Source organism: Simochromis diagramma, unplaced genomic scaffold, assembly GCF_900408965.1.
Source record: "Simochromis diagramma unplaced genomic scaffold, fSimDia1.1 OVJJ01000385.1, whole genome shotgun sequence".
Classification (NCBI taxonomy): domain Eukaryota; kingdom Metazoa; phylum Chordata; class Actinopteri; order Cichliformes; family Cichlidae; genus Simochromis; species Simochromis diagramma.
Window position 1 is genome coordinate 645,658 of NW_024386751.1, and position 17,496 is coordinate 663,153.

The 17,496-nt window shown below is 47.7% G+C and overlaps 1 protein-coding gene across 2 annotated transcripts; it reads left to right on the forward strand.

Annotated features, from left to right (window-relative positions):
- Nucleotides 1-17,416, forward strand: klhl18 (kelch-like family member 18). 2 transcript variants are annotated; one of them, XM_040022333.1, is made up of 10 exons: nt 1-619; nt 2,350-2,480; nt 11,816-11,956; nt 12,042-12,240; nt 12,723-12,883; nt 12,970-13,106; nt 13,176-13,398; nt 15,325-15,429; nt 15,771-15,882; nt 15,980-17,416. In XM_040022333.1, exons 2-10 carry the CDS (start codon nt 2,416-2,418, stop codon nt 16,364-16,366), a joined length of 1,530 nt encoding a protein of 509 aa, XP_039878267.1. In that variant the 5' UTR covers nt 1-619; nt 2,350-2,415; the 3' UTR covers nt 16,367-17,416. The 2 variants fall into 2 exon arrangements, with proteins under 2 accessions (XP_039878267.1, XP_039878257.1); XM_040022323.1 differs by lacking the exon at nt 1-619 and adding an exon at nt 636-1,303.
- Nucleotides 17,417-17,496: the final 80 nt, after the last annotated feature.

The following is a 17,496-nucleotide window of genomic DNA, read 5'->3' on the forward strand; positions in this document are numbered from 1 at the left end:
CCTCGCACTTCCGGTCTTTGAGTACGCGGCCCTTGAGGATCGTTGAGGCTGCGTACTTTAAGGCTGCAGACCCTGAATTGGGATACAGCCTGTATTTCAAAGTGGTGAAGCTGCATACTCATTGGGTAATGGCCAGGAACCCACTCACTCCAAACCCTCGACAGGTGGCAGTCACAGGGCGTTAGCCAGTGAGCATGTGGGTTCACAATCAGGCCCGCCCCTCCTCGCCACCTTCAAGTTTTTTCAGCCAAATTGGCGACCTTGGAAGCACCCATAATCGGGTGACATCACTGAGGCCAGACTGTATAAAAGACTGTAACATTACCTGCTGCCATGTTTGTTTCCTGTGGTGACCATATTTGGAGGACTGGGTGGAGTTGTCAGCCAGTTGTCTGCTAGCTAGCTTAGCATACACATACACCTTATCAGTAACATCCAATCAGAATCCTTAGATGGTCACAGCAGCAATCTTATTGGTCAGATAATCTCATTAAACACAGTTCAGAGGTCTAGCTCAGAGTTTCCAGTTAGCTGAGGTGAAGTCATGTAGCAGCTACAGTGAGTTTTGTCACCATCCACCTGTCAGTCAAAGAGGCCATGCACCTATCAATGCAAAGAGGTGAGTTAAAAATGTGTCCTCCCTTCTGCTGAATCCAGTCATTGTGCAGTTGTTATGAAGGGGAAATTATCTACAAAGGCCAAAACATTTGAATTTTAACACAGGAGTCTATGAGGACTGACTCAGTGCTCCCTGTGCTGAATGCTGGAGGAACTGCAGGCTCAAGATCGGTTTGTTAGTTTACTCTCTGATGTGTTCAGGCTGTTTATCTCTCAGCCAATCAGCTTTCACTAAATAATTACGATGTTGTGCTCCCATTCACAGCTGCATGTCACCAATCATAAAGTCATTCATGACATCATCTCTGATGTCACTGTAGTCACGTGAGCTGAGGCTCCTCAGGGCCAACACCTGATACATTCATTAAATCCTGACAAAAACAAACATTAAGGCCAAATAAATGAGTAATCACTCATCAATAACCACAAATGAAAGGCTTTAGAAGCTTTTATTTTGAAGTCTAATCTCAGCGGAAGTGATCCCTCTTATTGTGAAAGCAGCTTTGACGCTGGGTACGGCGGCTCGCAGGGTCCAGTCCGCGCGCTCCCGCTGACGATGGGCGACGTCCTGTGCGAAGAGCTCGAGGATTTGGTCCACTTCTCAGTGCACGACCTGCCGGCACGAGGTTATGTCGTCATGGAGGAGATCCGACGTCAGGGGAAACTCTGTGACGTCACGCTCAAGGTGAGCGAGGCGGCGTGCGAGGCTGACATTAGCCTCCAAGCTAACAGAGTGAGCTAAGGCATGCTAACAAGCTAACGCGGATTATCAGATAGTGACGTCATGGGCTGAGCTATGAACTGCCTGGGAGCCCCAGGGGCAAGGCGGCGAAGCGGCTTCCGGTCAGAGCGGTCAGTTCTTAACACCAGGGCTGGAGGTCAGGTGTGTAATCCACCTGGAGGAAGGTAGAAGTTGTGTGACGTACGCAGTTGAGCTCAGGCAGCACAGAAGGGGCGGAGCCTTTTAGCAGCGTTGTGGCGTAAGCAGGTGAGCAGACACGTGATTTCTCTTTGTTCCAAACATGTCCGCCAGGTGAGGGAGGGGCGGGACCTTAACCCTAACCCCTACAGCAGGAAGAAGCTCTCAGTGGCTCCACCCCTCCCCATCAGGGCCTGGCTCTATGGTAGCAGGTAATGGAGCGTGGTGCTCATTGTCAGCATCACATGATCCAGGTGTGCTTCTGAGGTGTTCAGGTGCAACCGAGAAACGTTTTCACCTGTGCTGCGTCCTGTGCCTGCAGCTCAGCATTGATCCTCTTAACGGCTCAGTAGGCAAGGTGCTGAGTCTCCCAGGACAAATGGTGTCCTGCAAGTAAAGCAGCACGTTCTCACCTGTCCACTCTCAGGTGACCTGCAGAAGTTTAAAAGGAAGTCAGACTGATTCAATGATGCAGGCAGACTTGGCTGGTTGGATGAAGGAATCTGATTGGCTGCGCTGAAACCTCATCGATGGCGTCAGCTGACAGAGTTATGCTGAACCCTGAAATCTACTTCCTGTTGAAACGCGTGTGTTTCAGAGGGTGAAGGAACGCGATCACCTTGTTGTTTTACCTGATAAGTGGGGGGTGGGGCTTGCTGTGAAGCCAAAGTCTTATTGGCTGACTAGCGAGGAGTGGTTCTGTGAGTGTTTAAGGGCACATCCCTCAGATGTCGCTGTTTTCAGTTTTCTATTATCGTCATAGCAACAGGTGAGTAACAGGTGAGTGTGTTAATCAGTGTGTCTGTCCTCAGGTCGGGGATCACAAGTTCAGCGCTCACCGGATCGTGTTGGCGGCCTCCATCCCGTACTTCCACGCCATGTTCACCAACGACATGGTGGAGTGTAAACAGGATGAGATCCTGATGCAGGGCATGGACCCCAGGTACGCTCACACCTGTACAGATGTCTGAGAGCAGAATTATAACTGTCAGACTGTAACTCAGTTTAAGAATATAATCCACCCACTGTTATCATCTTCAGTGCCCTGTACCAACACAGAGCAGAGCAGCTACCTGAACGCTGCTCCAACAGAGGTCGATCATCTTGTTAATAATTTCACCTCCTCACTACGTACGACTCTGGATACTGTAGCTCCTGTGAAAACTAAGGCCTCTAATCAGAAGTACCTGCCTCCGTGGTAGGGCTGGGCTATATCATACCGTTCACAGTAACACCGGTGTAATGTTGGGCAACGATAGGAAAATGAAATATGGCGATAGAATATGGGTAAAATGCGCATGCGTAGTGCCTTTGTTTTCATACGCACACGGCGGCGACGCAGAACGAGAAGAGCGAAAGCCGATCATTGAATGAAACGATGAACCAGAACTGGTTTGTAAAAATGCTGCAGCTTCAGTGGTGTGGAACTGGTTTGGCTTTCGTCCGTCAGATACACAACAAAGCACTATTTTTGGTAGCGCATGCTAGCGGGCCGTCGTTATTACCGTGTTGTTTGGAAAATACGGCGCACTTAAAATCAATCCTTTGATTTTTCTGAAAGTCAACAGAGCCTCTTATAATCCCGTGTGCCTTATGTATGAACTCTGGTTGTGTTTACTGACCTGGAAACGATTTTATGTGCACGGCGCTCGAAAATCTGTCAAATGTTTCAGTACGACTTTGCTGAGCTACGAAGCCGCACCGCTTGATGGATTGTCGGAGCGTTATGGCTATCGTAGGTGGAGCCTCGCGGAGTGATACGTACTGTGCTTCAACATACTGTTACCGTATTGTGTGTGTATAACCTCTTCTTAAGTTTTGTGGATGTTATACATGGTTATGCTGAGGATGTGTCGGCCAGTTTCCACTGGAAATGCCTTTTGGTTAAACTGTCAGCGAGGAGTTTGTACTGTTACGTTTTTATATAACTTTAATGCAGATAAAAAACAGCTGCTTGTTTAAGTGAAAATACATTGATGGGTTTTTGCACTAATAAACTTGTGGAGTTGTAAAGTATTTTGTCTCGTGTCAATTATATCGTCAGTTATATTGTTATCGCAAATTTTCAAATGTATATCGTGATTAATATTTTTGGTCATGTCGCCCTGCTCTACTCCGTGGTATAATTCTCAAACACGTAGAGGGGTGGGCGGTATAAATGGTATACGGTGGAAACGATATAAATTTGGCCAATGGTAGAGATTTTTACTATACCGCACTACCATGATAGTGCATGCTGATGGTGTCATCGAGCTGCGCCTGTTTTGGTCGAAAGCATTGCAGCGGCTGCAAACAACATCATCTACAAATTATGCCTGGCAACAGTAATGGCAAAGAGACTAAGCACTTTTGGAATATGGGGAAAGCCAAAAACTGCGCTTCCTCCACTCCCCTACCATTGATTCATTAATGCTGAATTCCAACTGCTTTATTCCCATGCAGCAGTATATGAATAACTAACCTCGTATTGTGGATGGATTATCTCAGTTGTTCTCCTGACTGAAGTTTGGTCCGTTTACAGCATCCTGCCATGCGACTGTATTTGTCTCTAACCATCGGGAACCCTCACGTTAACTTTTATCGAGTGGAAAAAAGTTAGCGTTCATCCTCCAGCTTCACTGTGCTAATGTTATGCTAACATAGCTGTGTCGCTAGCGATCACGTAGCACATCATTATATACCAGCTAGCCCAACTTCAGTAACCCTACAAACGTCACTGCTGTTTAGTTTTCCGTCTTCATTTATGTTGGAAGTGATAACAGAGCTGTACGTTTGAATACTTAAGAAATCTTTCAGTCAGAACATGCTATATCAAATCAAATCACTTCTATTGTCACATCACATGTGCAGGTACATTGGTACAGCGCATGTGAGTGACATTGTTGTGTGCGAGCTTCACAAGCAACAGAGCTGTGCAAAATAATAACGTAAACAAGCAAAATACAAGAATGGCTACATCTGAAACTAATAAATATATGTACAATATATATATATGCATACAGTATATGCATTTCTGGATGTGTATACTAAATATGTTTTTCTGTGTCTGTGTGTGTGTGTGTGTGTGTGTGTGTGTGTGTGTATACACATATTTTACAAATTAAATAGAGTAGACAATAAAATAAAATATATAAAAATATACAGAGTGAGACATGTGCAAAACAGTGGCATTACTGTACAGTATGGAGTGCATAATGTTAAAGTTCCAGTAGTGAAGCTGAGGTGTCTATGAAGTGTTCAGCAGTCTGATGGCCTGATGGAAGAAGCTGTCTCTCAGTCTGCTGGTACGGGACCGGATGCTGCAGAACCTCCTTCCTGATGGAAGTAGTCTGAACAGTTTATGGCTGGGGTGACTGGAGTCCTTGATGATCCTCCCTGCTTTCCTCAGGCACTGCTTCCTGTAGATGTCTTGGAGGGAGGGAAGCTCACCTCCAATTATCCGTTCAGAGCACCGCACTACTCGCTGGAGAGCTTTGCAGTTGTAGGCGGTGCTGTTGCCGTACCAGGTGGTGATGCATCCAGTGAGGATGCTCTCAATGGCACAGTGATAGAAGGTCCTGAGGATGCGGGGGCTCATGCCGAATCTTTTCAGTCTCCTGAGGAAGAAGAGGCGCTGCTGCGCCTTCTTCACTGTTTTGTTTGTGTGTACTGACCACGTAAGATCCTCAGCCAGATGTACTCCAAGGAACCGGAAGCTGCTCACTCTCTCCACAGCAGCGCCGTTGATGGTGATGGGGGTGTGTACTTCTCTGCACCTCCGGAAGTCCACTATCAACTCCTTTGTCTTTGCGACGTTGAGGGTGAGATGGTTGTCTTGACACCAGTGGGTCAGGGCGCTGACCTCCTCCCTGTAAGCCGTCTCATCACCGTTGGTGATAAGACCCACCACTGTAGTGTCGTCCGCAAACTTCACAATGATGTTGGAGCTGTTAGTGGCCGTGCAGTCGTAGGTGTAGAGTGAGTACAGGAGAGGGCTCAGTACACACCCCTGTGGAGCACCAGTGTTCAGTGTGACGGGGGATGAGGTGATGCTGCCCAGTCTGACCACCTGGCGTCTGTCAGACAGGAAGCTAAGGATCCAGCTGCAGAGGGAGCTGCTCAGTCCTAGATCCTGCAGTTTCCTGTCCAGCTTCGAGGGAACGATGGTATTGAATGCTGAGCTGTAATCTACAAACAGCATCCTCACATACGTGTCTCTCTTCTCCAGGTGTGACAGGGCAGTGTGTAGTGTCAGGGCTATGGCATCATCAGTGGACCTGTTGTGGCGGTATGCGAACTGTAGAGGGTCCAGTGAGTCGGGTAGTGCAGAGCAGATGAAGTCCCTGACCAGCTTCTCGAAGCATTTGCTTATGATGGGGGTCAGGGCTACAGGTCGCCAGTCGTTCAATGAGGAGATGGTGGAGGATATGGGTACAGGGACGACGGTGGCCATTTTGAAGCAGGCTGGGACTACAGACAGAGAGAGGGAAAGGTTGAAGATGTGCGTGAACACTCCAGCCAGCTGAGCCGCGCATGACTTGAGGACGCGGCCGGGAATCCCGTCCGGACCAGTAGCTTTGCGTGCGTTCACCTTCCTGAAGCACTTCCGCACATCCTCCTCAGACACAGTGTGCGCACTGACGTCATCCGCGGTGCGCACACTGTCCGGTCTCATGGTGTTCGCTGCGTCGAATCTAGCGTAGAATACGTTTAGATCCTCACACAGAGAGGCCGTGGTCTGCGGTGTGCTGGTTTTCCCTCTGAAGTCTGCGATCGTGTTTAGTCCCTGCCACATACTCCGAGGGTTGTCAAACTGTTGCTCCACCCTGTCCCTGTACTCACGCTTGGCTGCTTTGATCGTCTTCCGGAGTTGGTAATGTGCGTGTTTGTAGTCCGATGTGTTCGCGGAGGCAAAAGCGGTGCTTCGTGCCGCCAGTGCCGTGCGAACATCTCCGTTAATCCTATCATGTTTAGATGGAAGCTAGCGAGCTAACTTCTAACTCTATTAAATATAATAAATTCTGTTTTCATGGATGCCTGGATGTTAAACTTAATTGTTACACCTGGTAAAGCAGCAACGCAGATCATCTTATTAAAGATGAAAGACTGTAGACAGTTTTTAACTCTCAGTAATGCCACAGTGATCATGTGACTTTGGGACCTGAAACGGACGGAGTTTAGGACCCAGATTACTCCGCAAGGCTCCTGACTACAGCAGCCGTAATGCTCCGACAATTCATCAAGCGGCGCCGCAGCAACCAAAGTCGTACTAAAACATTTTTGACAGATCTTTGAGCTCCATGTATCATATAAAATCGGTTCAAGATCAGTAAACACAACCAGAATTCATACATAAGGCGCACCCTCGATTTTTAAGAAAATTTAATTATTTTAAGTGTGCCTTTATAGTGTGTAAAATATGTTATACAGAAGAAAAGAATATATCGCGATATATATATCGTTACCGCACATGCTTCAAATTATACCGTGATATGGATTTTAGGCCATATCGCCCAGCCCTACACGTAGCCTAAAGCAGATGACTCGTAAGCTGGAGAGGAAATGGCGTGTCACACATTTAGAGGATCATCATTTAGCCTGGAGAAATAGTTTGCTGCTTTATAAGAAAGCCCTCCACAAAGCCAGAACATCTTACTATTCATCACTGATTGAAGACAATAAGAACAACCCCAGGTTTCTCTTCAGCTCTGTAGCCAGGCTGACAAACAGTCAGAGCTCTGTTGAGCCAACCATCCCTTTAACGTTAACTAGTAATGACTTCATGAACTTCTTCACAAATAAAATTTTTATCATTAGAGAAAAAATTACCAACAATCATCCCACAGATGTAATATTATCTACAGCTACTCTTAGTACCATTGATGTTAAGTTAGACTCTTTTTCTCTAATTGATCTTTCTGAGTTAACTTCAATAATTACTTCCTCCAAACCATCAACGTGTCTTTTAGACCCCATTCCTACAAAACTGCTCAAAGAAGTCCTGCCATTAATTAATGCTTCGATCTTAAATATGATCAACCTATCTCTAATAATCGGCTATGTACCACAGGCCTTCAAGCTGGCTGTAGTTAAACCTTTACTCAAAAAGCATCTCTAGACCCAGCAGTCTTAGCTAATTACAGGCCAATCTCCAACCTTCCTTTATATCAAACATCCTTGAAAGAGTAGTTGTCAAACAGCTAACAGATCATCTGCAGAGGAATGGCTTATTTGAAGAGTTTCAGTCAGGTTTCAGAGCTCATCACAGCACAGAAACAGCTTTAGTGAAGGTTACAAATGATCTTCTTATGGCCTCTGACAGTGGACTCATCTCTGTGCTTGTCCTGCTAGACCTCAGTGCAGCGTTCGATACTGTCGACCATAATATCCTATTAGAGCGATTAGAACATGCTGTAGGTATTACAGGTACTGCACTGCAGTGGTTTGTATCATATCTATCTAATAGACTCCAGTTTGTGCATGTAAATGGAGAGTCCTCTTCACACACTGAGGTTAATTATGGAGTTCCACAGGGTTCAGTGCTAGGACCAATTCTGTTTACATTATACATGCTTCCCTTAGGCAGTATCATCAGAAGACATCCAGGGCTCTAGACTAACTTTTTGTCAGGGTTGCACTGGTGCACCCAAATTTTTCACCCAAATCGATGAACACCGCAGTTTTGCACTTTTTTTAAAAGTTGCTGTCCATACAGACAATATTGATTTGTAAATGATTAACTAACAATCTTGTGCTTATGCTTAAAGTGCGTTGGCACTCTTTGATAATATTGTAGACAATGTTAAACGTAATCATCACATCGGCTCCTCTGACGACCTGTTTGGTGGGCCGTGGGCAGAGAGGACACTTGTTTTCTGGACACACTGCTGCTTTTTCAGCATTCAGAGATTGATGGCTCCGTGTCAGAGCTGGCTATGAATTTCAGACGGATCAGGCTTTCATGAAAAAGTTACCAGTTGTTCTTTTCATCTTTTCTCATTACCCACAGCTACATCCACTTCTGTCGGGCCTAGGCTGCCCTGGGCATCATCACTGATTCCTATAATCCATTCGATTTGATTCAATTTAGCCTCAGACAAATATTATCATTCTGATCATTTATCAGTTATATCCATGTATACAAACAAAGCTGTGAGACTTCATCAGAGGTGTGAGCATCACAGCTTTGTGTCAAAGTAACTGTGGATAAAACATGAAGCAGATGTTCCTGGCCTGGCTTTTTATAGCAGATGACCTTAAAATATTCTGCAGTAGAACAAAAACTGAAGAAAACCATGAATCAACATGTGAACATGAACTGGTGCTGCTGAAGGGAAGCAAAGTTACAGAGGTTTGATTACAGACTCAGCTGAGAGCTTGTAATTTGGGATTTAAAAATGTTACATATCTTCGTTGTTAAAGAGCAGAAACGAGACTTTCTTGTTGGAAGGCAGTTAAATTAAAAAAACAAACAGTTTATTTATGCAGTTTAAAAAAATGGTTGACTTTAAAAACTTGTTTTTTAAGAGTGATCTGGTCAAGAGGACGACAGAAACTGCAACAAATGCAACAATAGTTCTGTAAAAATCTTTTAAGTGGACAAAAGGGACCCGGTTGACTATAATGTAATTACAAGAACACCGTTATAAAGATACTTTAGAAGCAGGTAATTTGTAAATTTTATATATAACCCCTTTGTGATACCTGCTCACCGAAGTCTATTTAGCAACATACATGGAGATGTTACACATAAAACACATGGAAACACTGGAAATCAGTTTCTGGCACAGCGCCGGCTCTCATTTACAAGCTGTTTGCTTGAAATAGTTTTGTGAGCTCTGACTTCAGATTCTCAAATCAAAATCAAATCAAATCAAAATTTATTTATATAGCACATATTAAAACAACAGTGTTGACCATAGTGCTTCACAGTCAATAAAAACATGAGACAGTTAAAACAAACAATAAAAGAGGACAACAAACAATAGGTAACAACGCAACAAGCTAAAACAGCCAACTAGACAGAATCAAAAGCCAAAGTAAAAAAATAAGTTTTAAGACGTAATTTAAAAGACTGGATAGACTCGGCAGTGCGAATATGAACGGGGAGGTTATTCCAGAGTCTGGGTGCCACGGATGCAAAGGCCCGGTTGCCTCTCGACTTCATTCGAGACCTAGGTTGTGCTAGGAGCCTATGGTTGGATGATCTAAGTGCCCTGTTGGGATTGTATGAATGGAGTAAATCAGAAAGATAACTGGGCGCTAAATTATTCAAAATATTAAAAGTGAACAAAAGAATTTTAAAATCTATACGATATTTAACAGGGAGCCAATGTAATTTGGCTAAAATTGGAGTTATGTGTTCATGAATTCTCGTACCTGTTAAAAGACGCGCAGCTGCATTTTGAATTAACTGGAGCCGGCAAAGAGAGGAGTGTTGGAGGCCCGAGTACAGGGAGTTACAGTAGTCCAGTCTGGATGTAATAAATGCGTGGATAAGCTTTTCAAGATCTTTTAAAGGAAGGAACGGCTTTGATTCTGGTGTTTAAATACGAAAGTCGATTCAGGATTTAATGAATCGATATCGCTTCGTTCAAGCTACTCACCTCTTTCAATCCGCCTGCACTTTCAAACGTACACACGAAGGACTACAGGAAGATCTGGACCACAGCCAATCAGAGAGGTCCCGCCCCTGACTATCTCTGATTGGTTTAGACCACGATATGGGCGTAATGTGTGTCTGTTGTTGACCACACGGTGACTTTTAGAGTTGCAGAGACTTTTTTTTTTTTGTACTGAACGGCATTTTTTTAGTCGCACCATTGAGAAATTAAGTCGCACTCTGGAGCCCTGACATAGCATACATTTACACTGCTATGCAGATGACACCCAGCTCTGTCTGTCCATGAAGCCAGATAACACACACCAATGAGTTAAACTGCAGGAATGTCTTAACGACATAAAGACCTGGATGGCCGCTAACTTTCTGCTTCTTAATTCAGATAAAACTGAGGTTATTGTACTTGGCCCTGAAAATCTTAGAAATATGGTATCTAAGCAGATTCTTACTCTGGATGGCATTACCTTGGCCTCCAGTAACGCTGTGAGGAACCTTGGAGTCATTTTTGACCAGGACATGTCCTTCAACGCACATATTAAACAAATATGTAAGACTGCTTTCTTCCATTTGTGCAACATCTCTAAAATTAGAAATATCCTGTCTCAGAGTGACGCTGAAAAACTAGTTCATGCATTTATTACTTCCAGGCTGGACGACTGTAATTCATTATTATCAGGAAGTCCAAAAAACTCCCTGAAAAGTCTTCAGTTAATCCAAAATGCTGCAGCAAGAGTCCTGACAGGGACTAGAAAGAGAGAGCAGATTTCTCCTGTTTTGGCTTCCTGTTGAATCCAGAATTCAAAATCCTGCTCCTCACATACAAGGTCTTAAATAATCAGGCCCCATCTTATCTTAATGACCTTGTAGTACCATATCACCCTATTAGAGCACTTCGCTCTCGCTCTGCAGGCCTACTTGTTGTTCCTAGAGTATTTAAAAGTAGAATGGGAGGCAGAGCCTTCAGTTTTCAGGCCCCTCTTCTGTGGAACCAGCTTCCAGTTTGGATTCAGGAGACAGACACTATCTCTACTTTCAAGATTAGGCTTCAAACTTTCCTTTTTGCTAAAGCATATAGTTAGGGCTGGACCAGGTGACCCTGAATCCTCCCTTAGTTATGCTGCAATAGACGTAGGCTGCCGGGGATTCCCATGATGCATTGAGTTTTTCCTTTCCAGTCACCTTTCTCACTCACTATGTGTTAACAGACCTCTCTGCATTGAATCATATCTGTTATTAATCTCTGTCTCTCTTCCACAGCATGTCTTTTATCCTGTCTTCCTTCTCTCACCCCAACCAATCACAGCAGATGGCCCCGCCCCTCCCTGAGCCTGGTTCCTGCTTGCTCACGGGGGGTCATGTGATTGTTGGGTTTTTCTCTGTATGTGTTATTGTAGGGTCGACCTTACAATATAAAGCGCCTGGAGGCGACTGCATAAATAAAAACAGAACATGAAGCACAGGCATCACACACTGATCTGAGGTCAGTGTGTGATGCAGGCTCAACGCTGTGCTGCGTGTTTTTTCCGCTGAGCTGATGTAACGTACGTTTGTTCTGTCAGCGTCTCAGGATGGTGGTCCGTCGTGTTCGCTGCATTCCTGCAATATTTTAATTGATTTAACAAAATGTCAGTAACTGTGTGACCATAGTAACTATAGTAACCACTGCGGGTGTGTTGCAGCGCTCTGGAGGCTCTGATAAACTTCGCGTACAGCGGGCATGTCGCCATCGACCAGCAGAACGTGCAGTCTCTCCTGATTGGCTCGAGCTTCCTGCAGCTTCAGAATGTCAAAGACGCCTGCTGCTCTTTCCTGCAGGAGAGGTCAGTCCCACCCTGCCGCACACGCTCAGATCGCACGCTCCCTAGAGCTTACGTTTAGGCGAGCTAATGGCATGTTTGCTTGCAGGTTACACCCGAAGAACTGCCTCGGCGTGCGTCAGTTCGCCGAGACGATGATGTGCACGACGCTGTACGACTCGGCGAACAGCTTCCTGCACCAGCACTTTGTGGAGGTGTCACTGTCCGAGGAGTTCCTGGGCCTCAGGACGGAGGAGTTGCTGGAGCTCGTCGGCTGCGACGAACTCAACGTGAAGGCCGAAGAGCAGGTGAGTCGCCTCACCTGAGGGCGGTGGCGTGAAGCATCAGAGAACAGCTGTGACTTCATCATAGTCACTCACACAAGGTCACAGCACAGCTGTGCAGGTAGAGCACATCGGGGGAGACGGTGACCTTTGACCCGAGTGACAGGAAGAGAGCAGTCAGGAGAGAGGAAACCAAATTAAAGAACAGAAACCAAAAATAAAAGCAGGCTGCTAAGCCCCGCCCTCACAGAGTGAAACTGTAGGGGTGAGCAGGTGATTGGGTCATGGCTGTCAGGTGTCCTTCGGAAAGGTAAACCTCGGCCATGTTCCAGCAACTCGAGTGTGATGGACTCGACCGAGCCGTTGGCGAGCTTTAGCGGGTTACCTGTCACAGGTGTGCCACATACCAAGGCTCACCTCTTGAGTCACGGCGTGAAAAATGAGCTCTTGTATTAAACACGTTGTCTTCATGCTCCCACTGTGCTCTTCGTGTGGTACCTGTGCAGGTGTTTGAGGCGGTGCTGGCGTGGGTCCATCACGACCAGGACCGCAGGGAGACGCTGCTGCCCGAGCTGCTGTCAAAGGTGCGACTTCCTCTGTGTCGACCCGAGTTCCTGTCAGACCGCGTCCAGCAGGATGAGCTCATACGCTGCTGCCACAAGTGCAGGTGAGACGCAGCGAGGCCTCAGCTTCACGTCTTACCTGTGTGATCGTTTCTGGGCGGGGTTAATGTCCAGCTGTGTTTCTTGTCAGGGATTTGGTGGATGAAGCCAAGGATTTCCACCTGATGCCGGAGCGCCGCCCTCACCTGCCCACCTTTAAAACCAGGCAGAGGTGCTGCACGTCCATCACAGGGCTCATCTATGCGGTGGGAGGCCTCAACAGCTCAGGTACGCCGCTCACCTGAGGCAGCGTGTCTGCACGCTCCGTGCAGCTGACAGACTCTTCTTCTCCCGCAGGCGACTCCTTAAATGTCGTCGAGGTGTTCGATCCAATTGGAAACTTCTGGGAGCGCTGCCAGCCAATGAGGACAGCTCGCAGCAGGGTGGGTGTGGCCGTTGTTAATGGGCTGCTGTATGCCATTGGGGGATACGACGGCCAATCGCGGCTCAGCACGGTGGAAGTTTACAACCCCGAGACGGACAGCTGGACGCGCGTGTCGAGCATGAACAGCCAGCGCAGGTCAGTACACTGATCGATACACTGATCGACTCGCTGATCGATACACTGATCGACACGCTGATCGACTCGCTGATCGACTCGCTGATCGATACGCTGATCGACTCGCTGATCGACTCGCTGATCGATACACTGATCGACTCGCTGATCGACACACTGATCAATACACTGATCGATACGCTGATCGACTCGCTGATCGATACGCTGATCGACACACTGATCGACACACTGATCGACACACTGATCAATACACTGATCGATACGCTGATCGACTCGCTGATCAATACGCTGATCGACACGCTGATCGACACACTGATCGACACACTGATCGACTCGCTGATCGATACACTGATCGACACGCTGATCGACTCGCTGATCGACTCGCTGATTGATACACTGATCGACACACTGATCGATACGCTGATCGACTCGCTGATCAATACACTGATCGACACACTGATCGACTCGCTGATCGACAGACTGATCGACTCGCTGATCGACACGCTGATCAATACACTGATCGATACACTGATCGACTCGCTGATCAATACACTGATCGATACACTGATCGACTCGCTGATTGATACACTGATCGACTCGCTGATTGATACACTGATCGACTCGCTGATCGACTCGCTGATCGACAGACTGATCGACTCGCTGATCGACACGCTGATCAATACACTGATCGATACACTGATCGACTCGCTGATCAATACACTGATCGACTCGCTGATCGACTCGCTGATTGATACACTGATCGACTCGCTGATCGACTCGCTGATCGACTCGCTGATCGACAGGCTGATCGATACGCTGATCGACAGGCTGATCGACACGCTGATCGACAGGCTGATCGACTCGCTGATCAATACACTGATCGATACACTGATCGATACGCTGATCGACTCGCTGATCGATACACTGATCGACACGCTGATCGACGCGCTGATCGACACGCTGATCGACGCGCTGATCGACAGACTGATCGACAGACTGATCGACGCGCTGATCGACAGACTGATCGACGCGCTGATCGACTCGCTGATCGACAGACTGATCGACACGCTGATCGACAGACTGATCGACTCGCTGATCGACAGACTGATCGACAGACTGATCGACGCGCTGATCGACGCGCTGATCGACTCGCTGATCGACAGACTGATCGACAGACTGATCGACGCGCTGATCGACAGACTGATCGACGCGCTGATCGACACGCTGATCGACACGCTGATCGACGCGCTGATCGACAGACTGATCGACAGACTGATCGACGCGCTGATCGACGCGCTGATCGACGCGCTGATCGACAGACTGATCGACGCGCTGATCGATTCGCTGATCGACGCGCTGATCGACAGGCTGATCGACGCGCTGATCGATGCGCTGATCGATGCGCTGATCGATGCGCTGATCGACACTGTTGAGTCTGCGCTTACTCAGGCTATTTTAGAAACTTATTCTCGTGAAGGACGAAGACAAGAGAACATCTTCGGTCTTTTACTTGCTAGCGAGGGAAGAAGCAGCTGTTGGAGCTCAATGCTCCTCACCTGCCTCCAACCAGCTCCTTCAAAGAGCAGCTTCCTCGTAGCCTTTTATTCCCATGACAGTTACAGTTTACACAACACAAGCACCTCCCCTCGTAAACCCCCCTATGGTGTGTGTGTGTGTGTGTGATCTGCTCACCAAAAGGATCATAAAAGCAGGAAGCTTACAACACGATGGCGTGGGCCTAATCAAACCTCCCCCAGCACATAGTGGCTGGAGACGTGCTCAGAGACAAAGGAGTGTCTTTGATCCGGCTGCTTGAACTAAGACTTTACGAATTTAAGTAACACAATGACAACATGTAACAGTTTGACTCCAACAGACACTGTGTTCAATAAACCCCGCTGATGTAACGAGCTGTGTTGTCATCCTCAGCGCCATGGGAACGGTTGTGATTGATGGGCGGATCTTTGTGTGCGGTGGCTACGATGGAAAGTCGTCTCTGAACTCGGTGGAGTGCTACTCCCCAGAAGCAGACAGGTGAGGAGTCGTTCCACCTTAAATCCTTCGATTCTGTGTAACCCGAGCATTACGGCTAACAGCGCCGCGTGATCAGCGAGGGCTGTGTGGGTCATGTGACCCGCTGCTTCCTCAGTAGGAGTGGGTTTAAAAGTAATTCCACACAAAGATGTAAACGCAGAGCGTGGATCGTTCACAGATTCTGCAGGTTTCCTCACGCTGAGCTGAACCAGCAGCCAAAGACGATCCAAAGTACGCTTCAAAGAAGAAAGCCGTCCTGGCTCACCTTGAGCATGCTCAGATCTCAGCTCAGGTCGGCGTCCTCGTTAACATGGCGGTGCTTATGTTACCGTTCTCTCCAGGTGGACTGTGGTGACAGAGATGAGTGCGAGCCGCAGCGCCGCAGGCGTGACGGTTTTTGATGGCCGGATCGTTGTCTCGGGCGGCCATGACGGTCTGCAGATCTTCAACACAGTGAGTTTTAGGGCGGAGCCTAAAACTGAGGGGTGGAAACGTTACCTGTAGTTTTACACAATGTCTGTTTATCTCTGTTTTTGCTCCGCCCCTGCAGGTGGAGTACTACAACCACCACACTAACCGCTGGCACCCGGCGGCACCAATGCTGAATAAGCGATGCCGTCATGGGGCGGCGGCGCTCGGCAGCCACATGTACGTGGCGGGGGGGTATGATGGCTCAGGCTTCCTGAGCGGCGCCGAGGTGTTCAGCTCAGCATCTGGACAGTGGAGCCTCCTGGTGGCCATGAACACGCGGCGCAGCAGGGTGTCCCTGGTGTCCACGTCGGGGCGTCTGTACGCCGTAGGCGGGTACGATGGACAATCCAATCTCAGCTCCGTGGAGATGTACAACCCCGACACGAACCGCTGGTCCTTCATGGCACCCATGGTGTGCCACGAGGGGGGCGTAGGGGTGGGCTGCATCCCCTTGCAGCCCGCCTAAACCACCTATCACAGCCCGAGGACTCGTGATTTACTGACGGCGGCAGGCGGGAGCACACCCCGCGGCGGCGTCCCTGCAGCTTTATCGGTACGATGGCTGTGCTCAGGCTTGCAAAATGACGCCGCACCTGCGGAATCATGGGAAAAACTGTAGAGCTAGCAGCAGAGGCTAGCTGCTAACATTATTCTGTTAGCGTGTGTGGAACGATTGATTACTGATTATTGATTACTGATTTCTTACTGGATGGACACAAGCAACAGGAAGTGACTTCCTCCCAAACAAACCAAGCTGCTGATTCGGACAGGAAGTCCTTCCTTAACGGTTTCTCGAACTGTTTGTCGATCAGCTGTAATCGATGGGAGCGATCAATACAAAACTCCAGCAACACAGGAACCCCGCCCTCTGCAGGCTGCACAGGAAGCTCGTTTGAGGAACGTGTTGCGCCCCCAGAGATATTAATAAACTCATTCTCACGTGACAAAACATGGTTCTCCAGCTTTCCACAGGAAGTGATGTCATGTAGCGTGCAGTCTTTAACGTTGCTTTCGCTGCGATGCACAGGTGGGCTGCAGATACCTGCTGCTGCTCGGCTGATGCATCCGAAACGCTCGTCAAAGTGTCACCCATACTGCAGTAACCAATGAGGGTCCGTGTGGTGGTTGCGCCGCCCCTCCAGGGCGATTGGCTGGATGGGGTGTGGCATCATTTGCGCCAGCCGTGGTGGACACGCCCCCTCACTTATTGACATCTGCATTTGCGTCAGCGGATAAGCGATGGAGCACGCTCAGTAGACAGATGTATGTTGAACAGCTGGAGGCGGAGTTTAGCGCACTCTGGGGGCATCGCACTCTGATTGGTCGCAGCCTGCAGAGAGCGGTCCAGTCGATCGTGTCATTGATCTCCGTGCTTAGAATCCGTCAGTCACTGTTTACTTCCTGCTGATCTCTGATTGGACGCTCAGCCTCATCATCAGTGGGTTTTATTTGTATTGATTAACTTATGATTGATTTGTTTTGTTGTGGATCAATAAAGAGAAGTTTGGTTAATAAAGTTTATTTCTGTCTCTTTGTTTCTGACAATAATCCGTTATTGATTATGACATCTAAGCAAAAAATTAGCACAACTTTGTG